Genomic DNA, 21,130 nt, shown 5'->3' with positions numbered 1-21,130 from the left:
TTTCACTTAGAGTGTAACCTTAGTTATGTTAAATAAAAGGCAAATCATCACTTTGGATAAAATATCTTAGGTAGAAATGCCACGATGAGTATGGTGTTTGGAGATTCCTGAACTGATGCCTGTTTAGTGTAGGTATGAGGATCCGAAGAACAGCCTTCTTCCAGAGTCGCCTGGAAGATGGGGGAAGGATACTGCAGTACTGATGTACATTTGTGTCACCCATCCTTGTTTTTCTACATGACTGTTGCTTGGAAATGGAAGGAAAATAAAGCAGAAAGTCAAAGCAAAGTACTATTTTTCTGTAAAAACTAAAATGGTTCTTGAAGTCCATCCTCCAGTGCAGTGATGTCCCCATTTGACTGTTTTACATAAAAGCCTTGATCCCTAGGGGTAAACAAGTAATAGTATATAAAAAGGAGAGCTGAATTTTGTTGCTTACTAGGTGGCTGGCTGTTGAAAATGGTAGTTCAGAGAGATTTAGAGATGACCAGTGTGGTAATATATTTCTGTATCGTTGGTATCCAGTTGATAGTTTATTTGCTGTGTGCCTCCAAGACCTTTGAATGAGGCTGTCAACCAGGAAAAAAAAATAAATTAGTCTATGGCTTACAGCAATAGCACACTAGCTTGATCATCATGAGCCATTTGCTTACTGGTAGAGACTGGAGGCTGCTACTTGTATGGTTTTTATCAGGGATTTATAAACAGCTGGAGTTCATAAACTCGTGTGTTGAATATCTGCATTAGTGTACCTTTTTAAAGTACTGCAATATATTTGCTGTTCAACTTGTTAGCGTGTGAAAGGACAGGTATGATCCTGATACTTAATGACTTCCCCCCCGGTGATATAATTTCTTTTGCCAATGTGTTTTTTCTATGATTGTATTCTTAGGTGAAAAATATTTCTTCTCTGTATAAAACATGCCTGTAGACAAAAGTGGGAGGCTGAGTCCAGTGTTGTGAAAAGAAATGACTGAAATGAACTTCACGTAGTAGTAAATCAGCAATGTAGTTGTCTGAGAAAATTTTCATTTGAATTTACTGACATTGCACGTAGAATGAAAAGTGTACTTATGTCTGAAGATTGGAATGGTGTATTTGCAGTTGTTAGAGAGTTGTTATTTTCTATTGACTTCTCTTTGACTAGTTGCTGTTTGATTAATAAACTCAAATCTTCTTTTTGCTGGTGATTTCTTGGCTTATTTTTTTGGTTATCTGAATAAACCTTTCTAATGTATAACAGTGGTTACATGGCAGCAAACAAAGCCTTTTTTCTTAACGGACAATAGGTAATAGATTTCAGTGTTCGGAAGATCATTGTTTGCCCATTTTTTTTTCTATGTTCTTATTCTGGCTGTCTTGAGTAACGGAATGTCTTTGCAGTTAAGTGCCCACAGGTGGTAGTACTTGTTTCTATCAAATACATATTTTAATCTTTCAGAGTTAAGATGAACTTAATTTTTTTTTTTTGCAAGCTTTGTTTCACCTAATGCATTGAAAATTTGTGGATTAGAGTATTTCAGTATTGAATTGAAAAAATGTAAATATCCTGATGTTAAAAAAGAAATAATAGAAAGAATCATCTGCTACAGCTAAAAACTAAAACAAAGAAAAAGAGCCCTGCAGTATCCGTGCGTGAACCGCTGGTCATTAGGAAAGCAGACTGTTGAGACTTTCAAGTCTTGTTCCTGGTTCTGTAATGAACACGTTTTTACCAGAGCAGTGAGGCAATACATGTCTCATTTTCAGCTTCCAAAATAGGATTGATACTCTTATGCCTGTTTTTTTTCCTTTCTCTGAATTGGAAGCAACATTGTCTTTCAAAGTGTTTTGATTCTGGGATTTTTTTTAAAAAACCTCCACATACAGAAATGATAAATATGGCTTATAAAATCAGAAGATAGACTATTTGTAAAACCTACTGATGCTTACTGGAAGTACTATCTGATTTAGTTTGAAAAAGATGATCTGTAATGTTGGTTTTGTATAAAATCACTTGCTCTTGCTTGCAAACTTTATTCCCAGCAAGTTATATTTTTTGTAAGGGAATATTTAAAATTCTTACGCAAAGAATTCAGAAATAAGGTGAAAATACTTTGTTTCAAGCGTTTTGTTTTAGAGTGACCACAGTGTTTCCTTAAATACGAATACCTTGTGTATTCTTATCTAAATAAATTTAATTTGTAGCCTAACAATGAGGCTTTCTAAATACACTTTTCTGAAACTCTAAGGTTATATGATGCAGTAGATCTTCTTTCTCTTGTGTTTGTTTGCCAGATGCTTTAGTCTTGAGGAAGTGCATAGTATTTTTGTGCTCATGAGATACAGTACTAGGTAGTGGTTTGAAATGAATATGACTTGACAATGTTTTCTGGAAATTAATTTTAAAAATTCAGGTTATTGTACTGATAAGCATGCTTCATTTTTGGCACAGCACCTTTATTTCTCTTTTCTTAGGGACTTCAGCGATTCTTCAAAGTTTACTGTGGTAGATGATGTTAGCAATATTCAGGTCTTTGATGGATGCAGGAGAGATTGAATTGAAATAGTTGTTACTTCAGTTTGATGGAGCTGCTGATGTGACTTTTTCAAAGTACTAACACAATTGTAGACTGTTGGTAACTTTAAAACTGATTTAATGTGGTCATCATCACTTCTTTGAACTTAATGTATCTCAGTTGTGATGACAAATCAGAGCAGTATTATTTTCTTTGGGGCTTTCCTGGAAAATCTTGCATTGGACTTGACCCTATGTGTAGCTAAAAAGTCGTTAGCTCATGAAATGAAAGCTTGTTTCTGCTTGCAGTGACAAGAGTAAAGAAGTTGCATTGATCATACAGGAGCTAATATTTGTGCAGCAGTTGTAGAATTCGTTTAATTTTTTTGTTTTTGTTGAACCGTGTGTACTAGAAGTTAAAACCCAAATTTAGTTTTACAAATACTTTGTCTTCTGTTCTTATGTCACCTTTCATTTAGATAGAAAGAAAACCAGTGACTGTACGTAAGTCTGTATGTAGTCTTAATTTTATCTTTTTTTCCAGTGGAATTAGTCTTGCTTTCTACATATTTGAGTTCATTGTTAACAAAAGAGGTAACATGGAGGAAGGAAAAAGTGGGGAAATATTTTCAGGCATTTTTTTCAGTTAGAGAGCTCATACATGTAACTTGTCAGAACTGCAGGTATAAAATTTTAAGATGAAGTGCATGTGTTAAATTAATAGCTTTATAAATAGTTGTTGAAGCTTTTGGTTTACTGTAGCTTAATTTCTTGTCTAATTGTATTTTATGGTCAACTGATTCCTCTGGGTAACTTGTAGCTGAAAGAATATAGGGTAGTGCAGTCTGTTAGGAATCTGCCTAAGCTGTGTTATGTGGATGTTTAAATACATCGTTATGTTAAGATTTGTCATCTTCTAAGAAATGTCATTGAAAGGTTTGGATATAACCAGTCCTATAAAAGCTGAATAAAGCGTTTATAAAATTTGTAAAAGTACCAGGCTTATTTTTTTGTTTTGAAAATTCTTTTAAAACAATATTAATTCTAAACAAAATAGTTTTGAATTAGTATATGAGATACAAGAAAAGTGTATTTTTACTATTCAAATGAAACAAAGTAAAAAAAAAAAATTTACTACTTTTCAAACTTTTGACTAACTTATTTAACAACTTGGGTAAGAAAGCTCAGCTTAGAGGCAATTTTCAGCTTGACAGGACTTTCCTTTAGCATTAAGCCCTTCAACCTGTAACTTAATTGATATTTACTTGTTGTCTCTCAAATTCTTTACATTTAGTGGCTAAGTAGTGATAGTGTTGACTGTTTGCTTCTGTAAGACGGTGCTTTAAACCCTTGTTGTCGTTACATATCTAGAGTTCTGGGTTAAACGCGTTCCTCTTCTATTCAGTGTTGAAAATGATATATGTACTTCAGATGACTATCATTTACCACAGGGTAACATATGTGCACTTCTTGCAGCAGGTTTTCTAAATCACGTTCCAGAACCATGATAGAAAATGGTTATGTGAACAGTGAAGCCCTTGTCATTGAAGGACCGATAATCTTCAGGGAGAGGGAGGAGAAAAGGTAGAAATAGGCGGCTGGAGACAATAACCACTTCAACTTGTGTGCTACAGCCCTAGTAGCTCATTGGGCTGTGCTCTAAAATCATGTCAATAAAAGGTTCTTGCTTTTGTTGTCTTTATGTGAGTAATCATTTTTTTGTTTTGTAGCCAAGTCCTGAAAACAAGACATTTGTTACTAAAAATAAGTTGTTTTTCACACTAGGAAATGTTTTGATACCTCTCTTGCTATCCAAAATATTTCATTTATAAATTGACATTGTGTGGGTATTGTCCCAATGAGCAATGAATAAAAGAGCACTGGATTTTCCTCCATTATTCGGGCCTCATCTCAGGTCCAGAAGTTTATACTGACTCCCAACTTCTGCTTTTTCTTTAGTCAGCACTTCTCTGTGCTGCGGCGACTTTCAGCAGATGACAGGCGGTCTGTGGATCCAATTTCAGAAAACATTTGCCTAAAGCATTTGTGTAAAAATGACTGAAGTCGAAATCATATTTGTCAGGAGGGAAAATGAGTTATCAAGACTGAGGGAAGTAAAGGGTATGTGGAAGATTTGTGAGAAACAACTGCGTGCTCATGCAGGAGAAATGTAGAGCCAAAGGGACGTTATTGTCATGGCAAGATGTCACGACCTCAGGAGAGACCGTAACCGGTAACGGAACGTGGGGGACATTCCCATCTTGTTTGGTAGTTTCTTGGTGTTGGCTTTGTTCTCTGTCAGAGAAGATTTTAGAAAATCAAATGCTTGGGATGTATCATTCCTAGGAATTGATTTGTATTTGACAGATATACCGAAATAAGTTAGAAAGGAAATTCCAAAAGGAGTGCTTTTGTTCAGGTGTTTAAAAGCTGCTGAGATGGAGCTCCTTGTCCTGTAGCTGGTCTTTGCGGGCAAACTGTAAATCCCACAGAACCAACTGCAAAACTGGAACTGAAATAGTGATGTTTCAGCTGTTTGTCTAAATGCTAATGTAGTATGGAAGTATCGGGACAAAAGGAGTTAATCCTGGAACACAATAGAAATATCATTTCTACACAATAGAAATATCATTTTCAAGGAAGTTTTTCCTTTTCTTACTAATTTCTTAAGCAATGCAACATTTGTATGAAACTTGGCAGTATTTTCACTCTTCTTATGCAGCATTAGGAGTTCTTACAGTCCAAAGATGTGAAGGATTATATGAAATTTATTTGGAGTATATTTTGCTTGAATGTGTTTTAAATTAAATGTTAGTATTTATAGAGAGTACTTACTAAAAATCAGTTAATCATTGTTATAGTAAGAAAACTAAAGAGGGGGAAGAAATAGCAGTACTTGAATGAAGTGCTTTAAGTGATTAGGTACCAGTTAACATCCTATAAAGGGTATTGTTCCTTTATTGGAAATTATGTATGATACCAGGAAGGATAGTGTTTTCAGCAATAACGCTTTTTTGTAGGTATTGAAAAAAAAAAACAAGAAAGGAAGTGAGTTGGTGTACTAGACTCTTAGATATGGCATTGTTCTGATTAGTTTTGTCTTGAGTCATGAGTTTCAAAATTTGATGCCTACTGAACTCGGAAACCTTTTGAAATCTCAGGCTTCTGTTTTTTTTTTTGCCAAATGTGCTAGTGTAATAAAATTCCTTAATAAAAACCCCAATTTTAAGGAAGAATTTCCTGTTTCTGATACAGGAGAGTGGAGATGCAAACATATACATTTTGTTGATTTGAAAAGCACTTAAGGTCTTTCATAATGCTTTGATACTGAATTCTAAAGAGACCTGACTCCTAAAGTTCTTAAAAGTACTCAATCTGGAATAAGCCAACTTGTTTTTAAAAACAAATGGAACAATCCTACTTGAGCATATTTCTTTTGCGTCATCTGTTAAAACGGGGAGAAAGATTAACGATGGATATCTGTCTAGAGATTATTCATATACATTTGAGCTATAATAACAAAACTATAGCTTGGAGCAGATTTTTTTTAATAAAGCAATATACTGCTTTGTGACGCATGCTTTAGGAAGAGAAACTGCAGACCTGTGTGTACTTTCAATTCAGTGTAAATTTGTAGGCAGGTACGTGTTACAATTGTCTGTTTTTCTTTTTAGGGCTCATGTAATCAAAGGAGTTTCTTTGTTGTGTGTATCTTTTCAGAACACAACAGGAATTCAAAATGAATCAGGTGAGTATAAATGTAAGACTTTGTCAAAATACTTAGATGTTAGAACAGTTAATTATTAATAAAAGTAAATCATCCACCAAGAAATAAATGTTCTTTAAAATCGTCAGTGTTGTTAAATTTGATAATCCTCCTTTCCACAATGTGTATGCTTGTGAGATTTATTTCATGGATTTAAGTTTTTTGTGTGTGAATTCCATTTAGCAGCATGTAAGTTATTACTGCTGGCACCTCTTATAAGAACACCTCTCCAGAAAAATCTATTTCATCCAGAGGCTTTTGGTAATAATTCAGCTCTTTATAAAGTGGATTGAAAATTGAAGGTTTCATTTTTTTTTCAATGTTTTTTAACCACTTTACTATTTCAAATGTGCAGTGAACAATCTGTCACAGACATTGATTGATCAGGAAGTTTCACACTTTTCTGGAACCCTAAGCATTTCCCCTAGACTCAAGTGAAAAGACTGGGAAAGCGCATTTCTTTTGTGATGTGATACTCTACTATATGGATGCAAGAATATCCTGACTGGTGGGTGTTGTTTTAATCAGTGCCAAGTGTACATGATTTTATTTTGCATTTGTCTGTCCGAGTAGGGATTATACATCTGTTTATCACACACAATTGTATTACTTAAAGATACTTCTAGAAAAAGTACGTATTGCCTTAAATTTTCTCATAAGAACTTCTCTCTTTGGATGATCTTACAAAGTCCCTTTGGCCTGGGAACGTGAACATAGCATATTAACGCTGAAGGAACACATTTTTAATTTGCTAAAAGAGTTGGATATGAACAGAAGCTTTCTTAGCCAGAAACAACAATGGTACGCAGTCATGTAAAACGCTTTGTATACTTTTTTATTGATGCCTATGTCTCAGTGCTCTTATTGCCTTTTATGCCCTTATTTGATCATCAGCAGCACTGAATATAATTAGGACTTTGCTGAAATATGTTCTTACTGAAGTTATAGAAGTATATACATAATATAAGTAATTACAGGGTGAAACGGGTTGGTGGGATGTTTCCTGTTGCTTTTTTCTCAAAGTAAAAAATCATCAATATATATGTGCATATTTAAAAAGTAAAAACCAAAATAGAATCTCTATCAGAGCCTTGAAATATATCTTGCAAAAAAAGTATTTGTATTATGTCTATACACAAATATAAATTATCATATATATATAATACAAATAACATTTGCATTAGCACACTTTGAAGCATTAGTAGTCTAGTTTGGGGTAGCTAGGTTAACTATTGCTTCACAATTTATTTCTGTTGAGACTAGATTTTTTTTCATCTGTAAGGTTTGTTTTGAATGCACTCAGTGGCATGAAGCAAACAGCCTATTGCTCTGGCTGCTTGAGTAATAATCCTGCTTTATTAGTCATTCTGATAAGCTTTGGAGTCTGCTAAAATTCTGGAAGCTGTAGATCCTAATCTTTAATTGTTAGCATTGGCTGTTTCCTTCCCATTTGTGTGTCCGTGTCCCCTTGTGTCCTGTCTGTTGTCCTGTGTGTCTGCCCTCCAGTTTGTTTCTAGAATTAAGATTTCTGTACCGTATGAAACCAAAGTCTTCATCTTTCTTATTGGGACTGCTAATAGTGCTTACACAGTGCTGTGATGTATGTCGTCTTACAATTAAATAATGAGATGACCCGGCCTCTGGGAGTAGTTACAGTATCTTAGAGTCCTTCGTGGTGTATCTGGCTTTCACATTTAGTTTCCGAAGTGTACAGAGCTCATACGGCTTTTTATTGTTCAATTCCCATTCATATTAAGTATGTATTTAGCGTCAACCCTGTGGTGTTTTTTCTTGCAGTGCCCTTGTCATTTCATTCACTGTTGACACGTTGTAGTGCCAGGTCTGTATAAGAAATGTTTTTGTCTGATGCCAAACATCTTTCAAGTGTTCTGTTCTCGTATTTCTTTCATTCTGCTTATCTCTGCTTTTGGTGTGACTTCAGTCACCCTGAAACGAATTGGGCTATTGTTAATTTGGTTTGTATGAAAGGACTGCTAGTTTTGTTGTTTATCCCATAGAAATCTTGAAGTAGTGAAGGAAAACCTTTTCGTAAATAATTTAATATGCCCTTTTTGTAGTAAGGAGAAGAAGGATTAAAAAAAACTAGCAGCTGTTCTTGGAATTAATATTTTGGGTTTTTTTGGAAGATGGCTTTGTCAGGATAGACAGTATGCGTTCTCTATCTGTTTTAAAAAGAGATCTTCCTTTAATATGTAAACTACTTCATATACTGAATAATTTATTAAAAAAAAAAGAAGATACGGGGTTTTCATTGGTAGCATTTACTGAATCTCAGACTGCATTAAGGTAGAGTAGGAAGAAGGTTGCATGCTACTTGGAAAACTGCATGGGCAGTTATTTAAAAAATGGTGAGGCATATATTAACAAATTACACCTGCACTTGTATTAAAAACTCCCTCTCCCTATTTCTTCTGAATTTTTCAATGATTCTTTCAAATATTTCAGATGCATCTTTAATTTTCAAGCACACACAGTGAAATTGTGGCCAAGAGAGGTAGCCAGATAGGGCTCTTGGACAAGCAGAGACCTTTGTGCTTCTGACTTACCCTTACCGCTGTTAGCGTTAGCCATCTGCCTAAGTCACTCCATCTCCTTTTCACAGCTACCTCTTCTAACTTCTCTGCCATGTCCCCCTCTCTTCAGTGACATCCCCTCCTTGGTCTTTTCATTTATCTTAGTCCTATTTCCACCAAAACATGACACTAACCTAATGTTTGTCATTCATGACATGGTTCAGGATGGTTTTTTTTTTCCATTTTTGCTCTAATCTCTGGTCATCTGTAAACATCTTGTTGCAGGTACTGTTTGTACTCTGCTTAAATACTGCTTGTAACATTATAGTCTAATCTGTGGTTGGTCCATAGGTGCAATTATATTGAAAGTGATGTGAAAAATTACTTAATGTGTTGAAAAGTACTGTCAAAGTGATTGGACTCTGATCAAAGTGATTTGATGCAAACAGGAAAAGATTTAGTTAAGGCACCCCTTTAGCCCTCACATGATTTTTTGGCATTGTTCTGAAGTCACTTCACCCTGGCTAATTTGAATGCTAGCATTCAAATGTGATATTTCTGATGAACTTCAGAGTAAGAAGCTTAAAAGTGAAATAAGCTTCAGGTGCTTTTGTATTCAAAATTGCACTCTTAGAGTGAAAAATACTCTGTTAGGACTTCAGTTAAATGCAAAAGTTGGCTGTAGGACATGCAGCAGTACACTGTCCTTATCAGGAGGTGAATTTTTTTGAACAGAAAAATAAATTTAAATGTCATTGTTATGTGTCAGTAGAAAAGTGTTTGAAATACAATATTTCTTTTGGTAGACAGACATTCCTTGGGGACAAGTTGTGATCTGGAAAATGTTTTAAGTAGCTACATTTAAATGGCAAATAAAATGAGATTGCACTGATTTGACTGAACCAAATTGTTGTTTATTTTACTGTTTAGTATTTGGTTGCTTATTACCATTCGTTTGAGTTGTGAAATGTATTGTTATGTACTAGGCCATATCCAATTTTCTGGTACTCGTGAAATCCATTAGTATGACAGGTGTTGAATGAGTCTGAATGTTGTGTTCCCTGAATGTAGCTGCTAGTCTTTGATTTATGTAGGTAGATGCAAAATAAAGTTCTGATTGTATGTTACTCCAAACAAATAAACTTTTATGATAGAACAGTTTTGGGATATTTATGGCTAAAAGGAGATGTGACTATTAAGGAATACGCCAAACATATCAGAGGTTGTAACACAGTGCTGTGCACTTCTGCCCAAATAAGTTGAGACTGATTTTTAAAGTTTTGGTAGGTTAAAATTTATTTGCAGGCTTGAGATTTTTAACTTCTCATCTGGCTATGGCTGTAAAAAAACAAAACCAAACCAAAAACCCTCAAACAAACCAAATCCAACCAAAACCGACCCCACTTAGCTTGAAACTTGAAGTGCATTATTCTGATAGCTGTTGTCTTCACTCTCTCTAGTCCCCCTTATCTTTCTTTATATGTAATTTGTTAGAAACCACTGTGAAAAATAGCCTTGATTCTCTCCTAATGAAATAATGGGGTAATGTACTGCAAAGATATTTAGGTTTCTTTGATATGCTGAGAAGAGTGTGTTTCTTTTTTGTCTGATGAAACATGGCTTCTTGTGTATCAGTTCAAGGCTAACAGATGTCGGAAAAATCAGACTTCTTTAATCACTTTTTCCTTTTGGATTGTTGGAAGAGCAAAATAAAACTTTGCTTGTCTTTTGAATAAGACTTCAGCTATTATAATTAAAGACTAAGGATTCCCACCCCCCCATCTCTTTGCCTTCTTGGATGGAAAGGGATTTCTGACATTCTATTCCTTCCACGGTTTCCAATTTGGAGGTCTTTCTCCCCTAGAAATAGCTCTCTAGGATGTGTCTGTGCAGCTGTTAGGGCTTACCAAGGCAGCAGTAGTATAACCTTGCTATGACTCCAGTTTTATCATTTTTCTCGTTGCTATTAAAGCCGGCAGAAGACATGTTCTTGTAACTTAACTCAGCAAGTCACATTCATAAATGTAAAGAATAATTACTGTACACAGCACCCTCAAAAAGAGTTGATGCTAAGTAGAAAAGGTTGAGAAGCTTTATCTGTTTTGCTTTAGAGATAAAAACCTTAAATTTGATAGCGTATAGAGATACATTTTAAATTATATTGCCAGTAAACTTTCAGCATAACATATTTCATAAGTGCTCAATGGAAAATGCTCTGAGTATTACTCAGTATATGAAACCTACTATTGTATCTCTGCTTTATGGTTATATCTAAAAGCAAGATTCATTTCCAGAAAGTTGGAATTTACTTGGACAACTGTAGTGTTGCCCAAGTTGTTGTTATTTCTCAGTTTAACACCTCCCAGAGGTTATTCAGAGCTTTAGTACAACATCCTTCATTACCATCACCACCAGTATTTATTTCTGACCAGAGTGATCAAAGGTCGATGTCAGAGGGCAGGTGCTTCTTTGAGGGCTGTTGCACGAGGTTCAACATATGCCTAGTTCTCACAGAGCACGATTCTTTCATAATGTGGACAGGTTTTATGGGAAACTGAATGCTTGTAGCTTTGAAATTCTGGTCATTTTTATCAGGAATAGTGTTTTGTTGATTATAATTAGATAATAAAGGACTAGTTGTTTAATGATGAGTGTGAGCAGTGTTTACTGTTGTATTATACGAATAGTATGAATAATATTACAAACAGCCTATTGAACCTTGTAGGCTCCTTAAAATGGAACTAATCACTTATTAAACATTCGTAAATCATTTATTAGCTCACTATTGCCTTTCAGTCTTTAATAAGAAAATATCTTAAAACCTTTTGTATTAATTATAACCTGCTGGCTAAGAATTTTGAGCTGTTGACTTATTTAGGAATTATGATTAAGATTTAGAACACTGAAATAATAACTTTAATGACATTATTTAAAACCCATTATTCTCTCTAAAAGCTACTTTTAGCTTATTCTAGTTGTTGCAGAGCAGTAAACTTGACATATAGCAGTTAACTTTGACATCTATCTTTGGAGTGCAATGGCATGTTTGTAGGTAAATAGAACAGTAGAAAGACAACAATAGACATAGTAGTAGCGACTCTGTGAAGTACAATAAAGTACAAGCTTTGTCATTTCAGCTACTCTACTGTAAGGGTATTATGCCCATCACTAGTCCTCTGTGTGTGCAGGGTAGCTTGTCTCTGTCCACCTAACATTCAGTGCTGGGTAGTGCAGGATATATCCGTGTTTAGGACAGGGTAGATGGTGTATCCCAAGTGCAAGTTCTAGTATGTACATTGGAGTAGTTAATTTACTGCAACATCCTTGATTCAATAGGTAAAACAAATAACGTTTTTTGTGAAATGTATGCACTTCTGGCAACTTTGAGTATGGTTTTGTCCTTGAGTTACTGTTTAGTCTTTCTCACAAGTGATACCTTTTGCACATAAGGCAATACCAGAAAATATTTTAGAATGGTTTTGGGGACTGATCAGATTGAGTATGCCTGGAAGTTATCATTTGAAAAGGGGGAAATAAAGAATTGCTAATACATGTGAAATTATCCTCAGCGTGGTGGGTAGCTGGTATTCTGGCTTTGTGCTGTATGTCCAAAGTCATCACTTGTGTGTTTCTAGGCAAGTTATTCCTGTTACTGAAGCTTTACATCATTCTTTCCTTTATGCACAGAGGCATAAACAGTTGTTTGATTTGGAATTTGTATGTGCATGTTCAGGAAATGATTGACAAAATTAAAATGGAAGGCTGTATGAGCAGATCTGGACCCTCAGAGCATAAGTGCTCTGGAGCTGGAATTGCCCTTTGGTTTGAAACTTTGAGTTGTCCTTATACTCTAGGCTGAAATACTAGTTAGCTTTCATTATGAGCACAAATAGTATGAAACCGTGGTATACTCAGGAAAATTGCAGTATATCTCAGTTTTCATTTAAAAAGAATTGAAGGATTCTTTAAAAAATACATATAAAATGGAAAATGTTTAGAATTGTGTGTTAAGTACACATAAATATTAGAACTTAACAACTTTCAGTATTTAATTTCCTAGTTCTCTGTTAATAGGCATGCCTTTAATAGTGAACTATTTTTGTCTTGCTTTTAGTCAGCATTACTTTTTATGGACACATATTTATGTTAAGTCAAACAGAAAACAAGACATAAATTTTTTCCAGTCATCCTTTTCATTAATGCTGTCAGTTGTAATAAAGACAAGCTACATGCCACACCTCTGAAGTGGATCGAATCAAACCTACATGATTTTACTAACCTTTACTGAAACTTGCTTACTGAGGGTCATGCGAAACTGCTTTGCTGGCTTGAGCAGGTTTATTTGATCCACACTTGTTCTGCATTTTGAAGCAGAATTTGCAGAAGATGAGTGTCTAGGTGTTAAGAAAAGATAATGGAAGGCAGTTGCTGATGCTTTAGTGCAGAATCAACTTGCATTCTACTTCTATTTTAGGGACTTTTACTGTTTTATTTTTTGTAGGAAACTCAGGATTTTAAAAAAACTGTCAATAGGATGGTTATGAAATAAAATGAAAAAACTTCATGTTCTTCCTGTGTTCTGGCTGTTTTGCTGCATACAGTTTTAATCAAGTAAGTCTATTTTAGTGTGGCAGTACACTTGCTTCTCAATACTTTAATTGCCAGTAACATGTTTCAACAGTATAATTTGGACAAATGATATATGTAACACTGAAACACTTCTAACAACTTCTCTCATCTTCTGACTATCCAGTGTTCAAAAAGTACGCAGCTAACAGATTTCTACTAAAAGCATCATGTGTTGGTCTTGAATATACTAGTCTTTCAGAAGCAGTCAGAAACATTTTCTAGCAGAGGAGATCATATTTAAGATCCAGTGTAGAGCTGAAACTTCAAATACTGAAAACTTTTTGTGGCTTACATTCAGACCTAATCTTTCTGAAAATTAGATTAGGTCTGTTGTAGCTGTCTGTAATTTAGAGGGAAAATGAATCTACCTCCTTTACTTTTTTTGAGTTAGACTTTCCAGACAGGTTATGTAAGAGCTAATGTGTTTTCCTGCTACATACTTTTAAAAAAAATTGAGTTGTCAATTTAAAAAATACAATTAAACATATTGTTTACAAATATGTTGTGTAATCAGGGTAATTTTAATGCTTCAATAGAATGTTTAAGGAACTGGAGGTTTTTATGGTGGTAACTCATAGATACTGAAACTCTAGGACTTTATATGAACACTTATGTGATATTTTTTGAAGAAGTCTCAGCATAATAGACTAGGCAGGTAGATCAACTTTACAATGTATTTTATCTGAAATTTGGAAGAACTTTAATCAGAAACAGCACAAAGGAATATTGTCTCAACATAATGTAGCATGTAACAATACTATTACTGACCTAATTACTTGTTAAATGTAGTTTCTCATGGCATAACTGATCAGCAAAAATAATGCAACTGAAACTAGTTCTATGAATGGGTTTGATTACCATATTAATGGGCGGTTTCAAAGATTTACACTAAGCCTGAACTCATATGAAACGATATTCTGAAAAATACAGGTATTTTCCAAAGCATAGAACCACAGTACTTCTCATTCATCTTATAATGTATCTTATAATACAGTAGTGCTGTCAGGTAAGTTTTTTTTATAAAATACCTTTAGCTCTATCCTCCAAGAAACTCAAGGGAGAATTGTGAATTTGTTTTTAAGGAGAGACCAAGGAAAGGGAATGAAATGACAAATGGCCTAAGAGATACATGGAAACCCTTTCAGTTAGATTTACTCACTGTATACTGCTTGTAATCAAAACATATCCATTAACTAAAGCAAAAGAATATTTAGAGCAATGTTTTATGTGTATCTCTAACATGGTCTTAGAACTCTGCATTAAAGCATAAACAAGTGTAATGAAAATAATAGTGAAAACTTGAATGTTCTGATAAAAAGATATTTCTACGTTAGCATGTTGATGGAGGGGACCCTTGTTGAAATGGCAATTTGGAAATTTTACTTTAATTTCAAGTCAGGAGTTTTTGTAGCTCGTATGGGTTGATCATCTGTTGTGCTATTGTTTTTATCTGTTAATGGTTGTGACCCTTCTGGCTTTTTGACTTGTAGAACACAACTGAATCTGCTGTCGCTGTGGAGACCTTGGATGATGTACCTGAGCATGTGCTTCGGGGCCTTCCGGAGGACGTGAGGCTCTTCCCATCTGCTGTTGACAAGACACGACTTGGTGGGTGCTAAAACTGTGAAAAGAGAATGAAGATTTTTACACTAGCTCACATAAATTACAGTTGCTGTGAAAGTTTGGTGCCCTCCTGTGCTGGGTAGAGATGATGGCTGGTGCATTTATCTGAAATAATTTCTGTTGGCAAGAGTGGACAGCTTCTAAGTTTCTCCAGCGTCCCAAGATGATGTACCTAGAACATCAGAATTGGGATCAAAGGTGGAACAAGGTGCAAATAGATTAAGTTATGAAAATACTGATCTGTTACTTCACTGTTGGTTTTTTTTCCCCACTTATAGCACTTTACCAGTTTTGTGTTTTGCAACTATCTTGCTGTTGCCTCTTTAGAATGCTGCATCTCACTGTCCAATCAATATAAAAAGTTTAATAAATTTATAAAAACAGATTCGGTGCTGGCTTAAAAGCTGCTATATGGAGCAAAGTGTTTTTTGTGTAATATGTGCAAAATGCTTGGCTTCTCCTACATCCTTTGTTAAAAAAGAACTTTGGTGGAAGTCAGAATTGCAGACTGCATACTTGATGTTGAAAGCTGATAGTTTGGGGAATAAGCCTGACAATAGATGCGTTACTGTTGGTAACAGGTTGTAAGCTCCTTGGGGCAAGGTTAATCTTTTCTAGTAAGAAAAGCATGGTCTGAATGAGAATGTTATGTTTGATTAGCAATTATTTGTCAATCTGTTCTTAGTTTTTGTGCTATAAAGTGTGAAATGCAGCTGTCCATTTTCAGTTTGGTTAAATCTTGTCAATAAATTTGTGGGCAGATGCACATATTTTAACCAATCCTGAATGTTCTTTTCCTTGAAAATACACTATTAATTAATTTCACAGCTTTTGTGAGGGCTTCATTTGCCTGACGTTGTTTCAGAGAAAGCAAATAGGATTTTTGTTTTAATAACATGTTTCCTCAGCAAAACAGCTGAAATTTGGGACTTTACAGTATAAAACCTGTAATGCCCTTATGGTATTTTGAATATCACCTGAAGGACAAGGAAAATCAAGGTGTTTGGTTTTGTCTTCAGAGCTACAGTAGCCCATGAGCAGAGAATGAAACCAGGTAAATGCTTAAACCTTTCATGACTGAAGTGAGTTTGGGGAGAGGGTTGTTTGAATTCATTTTAGTAAGTTTCAATTTCCTTATTGTTATGCTCATACTCTAGGATGCTCCCCAGTCTGAGACAGACACATGTAATGGTCTTAAGAATTATGAATTGTGAGTAGAAGATCTGCTTGAGATAAGTTAGATTAGTTTTAACTACTGCTATGTGTCTCTTCAGGTGTCTGGGCAACAAAATCAATTTTGAAAGGCAAGAAGTTTGGACCATTTGTTGGTGACAAGAAAAAAAGATCTCAAGTTAAGAGCAATGTATACATGTGGGAGGTAAGAAAGAGCTTGTAAGTGGAAAAAGTTAACTGTCACTAGGTCAATATTTTGTATTTAGCCTTTAATTTTTCCAGAGATTTTAGAAATAGACATGATGTGAAATAATTGCTGTCTATGTCTACCATTACAGTTATTTATAGACGCTTGGACTGAGCAACCATTCTGAATTACAAAGCTTTAAACTACTGGCATTGTTTGAAATTGCTGTATTAATTTTTTTATATACCGTCTCTTGATGATACCTGCCCTAAAGAGTCTGTCGCTGATAAACCTTTGCTTTGGCTTGAACCCTGAGTGATACCTCTTCTGCAACTGAGTGTTGTCAACTGCTTCTGAAATTAGGGAAATCAGGAGGATATGAAATCTCTTCAGGAAGCCACAGCACTCCTCCTCATCGAGCTCTTTGAAAACCAGCTTTGTTATGGGAATTGGTTTTGCTTTTGGAGGTTTTTATAAAAGTTCTCAACTGTTGCAGTATTTCTTGTACTGCTTGTGTTTGGGCTTGCCTTAAAGCAAATACTGTCTGGACAGCTGAATAGCTCTTTAAGCTCCACTGATAGTCGTAAGACCTTGGATATTATGTAGATTTCAAAGTGTAGGTGTCTTAATCTGGAGTGGAATCCTGTCTACAGTGTCTTTGAGGCAGTTCATAGCTACTTCCAAAGACGACTTCAGTCTTTGTGAAAACACATACAGCAAATGGCTTTAGCAAACTGAATGGTCAAGGAGGGGAGGGATGGATGAACTGTGGCATAGCATATTCTGGAACAGAACTTGCTAGTTTACATATTTTTAGGCTAAAGATATTGATAGTAGCCATCCTTCTGGCCCCTAGCCTGCAAAAATTGAACTGCATAAAACACTGGGTGCACACACAAAACCTAATGTTAACCCCTGTAAGAGGAATTGATCTAGAACAATATCCCATAAGTGCAAACTCACATTCAGGAAAGTAATAAAATGTTCAAGTATGATGCTTGTTGCATTGAGCTACTGTTACCACAAACTCCACTGCATAAGGTATCTCCCGTTTTGATCTGGTACAAGAACACCTAGTGAGATTGAATCAGTCAAGTAAATTATTGACCTTGCAATTGTTTTTCTCAGTGCTGGAATTTGAATGTTCTCAGTGGATATGTCTTAATATTTTTTAAATTTGTGTTAGAGAAATGATAGTCGGAAACAAGCTGTTACCAAGTTTCATAGTTTGCAATGCAGGTGATGGTGGGAACCCTTGCTAGATTTCAAAGTAATTGTGTGTCGCTTTAGTACTGATTTCGGAATTGGAAAAAAGCAGGTAAAACAAGACTGCAACAGTTGGCCCCATATGCTGATATGAGAAACCACTCCAGAATCTTAACTGGTAGAAAATGTGGTTTGTAAGAGGGTGGTGGTGTGTGGGAGTAGTTAGATACATGGACTTCCAACTAGGAGAGCAACCTTTTCCACAAGAATCTCATTTGTTTCTTTAGAGAAGTTAACCTGAAGAAAAAGTAAGGCTTTTAAAACCTGGCATCTCCAGTCAATTTTAGTAATTTTGAACTGTCATGCTAGAGGATCATTCTGAAAAGGATGTGTGTTTTGTGTCAGTGTATGCTTGCCATGTCTGAGGAGAGAAGTAGAGACTTGAAGATATTTTCATTTTCTGTCAGAGAGAAGCCACAGATAGAAAAATGATGGCAAGTGACTGAAAACTGAGGCAAATGCCATCTGCTGATTCAGAGTGACTGGTGCAAGTGTGCTGAATGATCTTTATTGTGGTTTACAGGAATCACCTAGTCGCAGTGTTATATAGAGGAGTTGGAGCTATTTCCTTTCTCACAGTGCACAAGGCCTTTAAACAATATTCTGTAAATTAAAGCTTTAACTGAAAAGTAATAAAGTATTTTGTTTTGTGCAAAAACCATAATAAAGTAATATTTTAAAAAAGCAATAAAGTATTATGTTTTGTCATATATTGCATATCTGCTAACTCTTCCACAGCATTGTTCAGCTCTTTTCTTCCATTTTAACCAAAAGGATTGCTTTTACAGTCTTGGTCTGTGAAGCTGTTTACGCTTTCACATTGCAAGGGCTGGGTGCGCTGATGAACATTCTTTCAGAAGTCAGCTGATGAAATCTGTGCTTGAATAGTTTAACTAAGGGAGATGTTTTCTGTTTGCTTGGAAAGAAACTAAGATGATTTTTGTATATTTATCAAAGCTTTACCTTTATCCGTAAAATTCTATTTTATTAAACCGACCGTGTATCAACACAAAAGAAATCAGATTTATTAAATGGTATTTAAGCTGTTGTAGAAGTGTACTTGAAATTGAAAATGTAAAAGAGTTCGAAAAGTTAGAATTACTTGTAAATATCAGAAACAATGAAAAGCTACAAAATTGTGTAAGAAAATGGGAAAGCTGCAGTGAAATCGGAATTTTAGTTTATCTGCAATGATGCAAAGTGAATGTTGCAGGAGGTAATGAGCTTGGGAGGCTGGGTTTTGAAAAGAGGTCTTCCAGGCAGAATCTAATATTTATAGACTTGACCAAAAGGAAAAAAGCAAATAGTAAGACATAATCAAATTGCACATATTTTTCCTTTTTTGTTTGTCTAAAAATGTGAGCTGCCCAATACTTCTGAGACAGTGTGTACCTGTTAGTATACCTGTGATCTGAGAAAAGTAATGGAAGAATGATAGTTCCAGTTGCCAAACAGTGGTGTGTTCCTCAGTTTGGAAAACAAAATCTATAGCATCCACTGATTCATGCTCTTAAAGACATCTAACATGGATTATAGTAAGAAGAGTGGGAGATGTGTAACATGTCTTGGAAGAGAAGCAGAGTTGCCTGTCATCAGAAAATGCTGAAGATGTCAGTAACTTTGCTTTATTGCAAGCTGTCTTGAAATATAAAACAGGAGTAGGTGTTCAAAATTTTTCTCCAAGAATGGAAACCAAAGAATTTACACAGCATTTTGGAACATGCAGAAGTTTGAGTCAATTTTTGAGGTGATCACAAGATTTCTGAAAGGTTAAGATTGTCTTTAATACCCTGAAAAAAGATTAAATAATAAATTATGCTTTCCCTTATCTTTCCAAATAAAGTAAATACTTCTAACTTCTATATAGTTACTTTTCCCAATTCATCAGATTAGTAAAAATAAAGCTCTATTGCCTTTATATCTTAAAATCAGTCATTTTACTAAATGCAAAATCTAGAGCATCATTTTAGACTTGCCAAACTGGAAAGAAAGCATAAAACGTTTTGAGTATTTTGGCTTTTGAACCCAAAACCTTCAGAGAAGGGCTTGCAGGCCAAAAGGTGTTGGTTTGTTTTTTTTTTTCCCAATTGTACGAGTTCCACTAACAAGATTGCCAAAGACCAGCAACGCTACCCCCAGTACAGCCCCTACCTCTGCTCCTATCCTTTGGGTTTTCTTTGTCCTTAGATGATAGCTACTACTTTGTATAGCTTTAAAATGTGTAGTGTTCTGGTGCATGTACACTTCTGTGTTAGCAGTTGTTCATTTGCTTAATGCCATTTTTGTCTTGTAGGTGTATTACCCAAACTTGGGATGGATGTGTGTTGATGCAACTGATCCAGAGAAAGGGAACTGGCTGCGGTATATAAACTGGGCACGTTCAGGAAAGGAGCAAAATCTGTTTCCTCTGGAGATCAACAGGACCATATACTACAAAAGTTTAAAGGTATCAATGTCTGAAGAACCAGTTACTGCTCTGTTACCTTTTATTATTAATACTTTTTATTCCCCTTTATTCAAATTCTATTTTTTTGCTATTTGTATTAAACTTTTAATGAAATACAATCTAAATATTGCAAATGCTACATTCAATTGGTGTGAATTCTTCTGTGCCAATACAGTTGACATTAAAATCTACTGTTAAAATATAGGTTAAGTGTGAACACCGAGTCTATATTGTCGTTAATGATTTGCTGTAGCACTGAATTTGGTACAAACTAGAATGAAAAACTATAGCAGATTACATAAAATGCGTGTTTCTTCTATTTCTGTAGATACTGAGACACTTTCTACTGAGGATTTTGAAATCAGTTATTTTTATGGTCTTTGCATCATATGACAAAGATTGGTTGTCAAGAGTCTTTTATAGGTAGCTTCATGAAACAAATTTTCCTGGTTTTAGACCATTCCAGTTTTATTCAGGGAGTGAGGGGTGTGGAAAAGGGTATAAATCCTGGGGCAATGTATCTCCCAAACCAAGAAAAAAAATGGTTTAAGTAATGGTAGAGTATGTTAGTGTTAGAATATTGTGGCTATAAAGTATTATTTGAATCTGTGATCAAGAACCTACTAGCAGTGAGTATATGTAGCTCAACTTTGTTTCTATTTAACATGCTTTTGTAGTTTTTGGGTATATGCAGCCTTGCTATTGCCGTTTCTTACATTTCCTTGTAAGGCGACAACCTCTGTAAGTAACTGATCTTCACTTAATAAAAGAATGAGTTGATCCCGTGCAGTTTTGAAGTTTATAGGGCAGTATAGCAATGTGTAAAACTGTTGTATTTCAGGTCACTCAAACGAGATTGAAAAAAACCTCAACAAACCAAACAACAAACTTTTAAGCACTTTCTGGACTTTCTAATAGCTTTGAGAAAGCATTCAAGTAGAGGTTTGCTGTTGCCAGCCAGACTATTGACTTCTCTTCGGTGTTTATTCACTGAGGACAGGCTCCCTAT

General features: G+C 35.1%; 1 protein-coding gene across 1 annotated transcript; it reads left to right on the top strand.

Moving 5' to 3' along the window:
- Nucleotides 1–6,236: 6,236 nt before the first annotated feature.
- Nucleotides 6,237–20,121, top strand: LOC104156892 (PR domain zinc finger protein 2-like; the record flags this gene model as incomplete). Its single annotated transcript, XM_009702007.1, has 4 exons — nucleotides 6,237–6,245; nucleotides 14,917–15,034; nucleotides 16,324–16,427; nucleotides 19,969–20,121. Coding segments are annotated over exons 1-4 (384 nt in total), but the record flags the coding sequence as incomplete, so codon positions are not given.
- Nucleotides 20,122–21,130: the final 1,009 nt, after the last annotated feature.

Source organism: Cariama cristata, unplaced genomic scaffold (genome assembly GCF_000690535.1).
Source record: "Cariama cristata isolate BGI_N322 unplaced genomic scaffold, ASM69053v1 scaffold11666, whole genome shotgun sequence".
Classification (NCBI taxonomy): Eukaryota; Metazoa; Chordata; class Aves; order Cariamiformes; family Cariamidae; genus Cariama; species Cariama cristata.
This window is presented reverse-complemented; position numbering and strand designations above follow the sequence as displayed.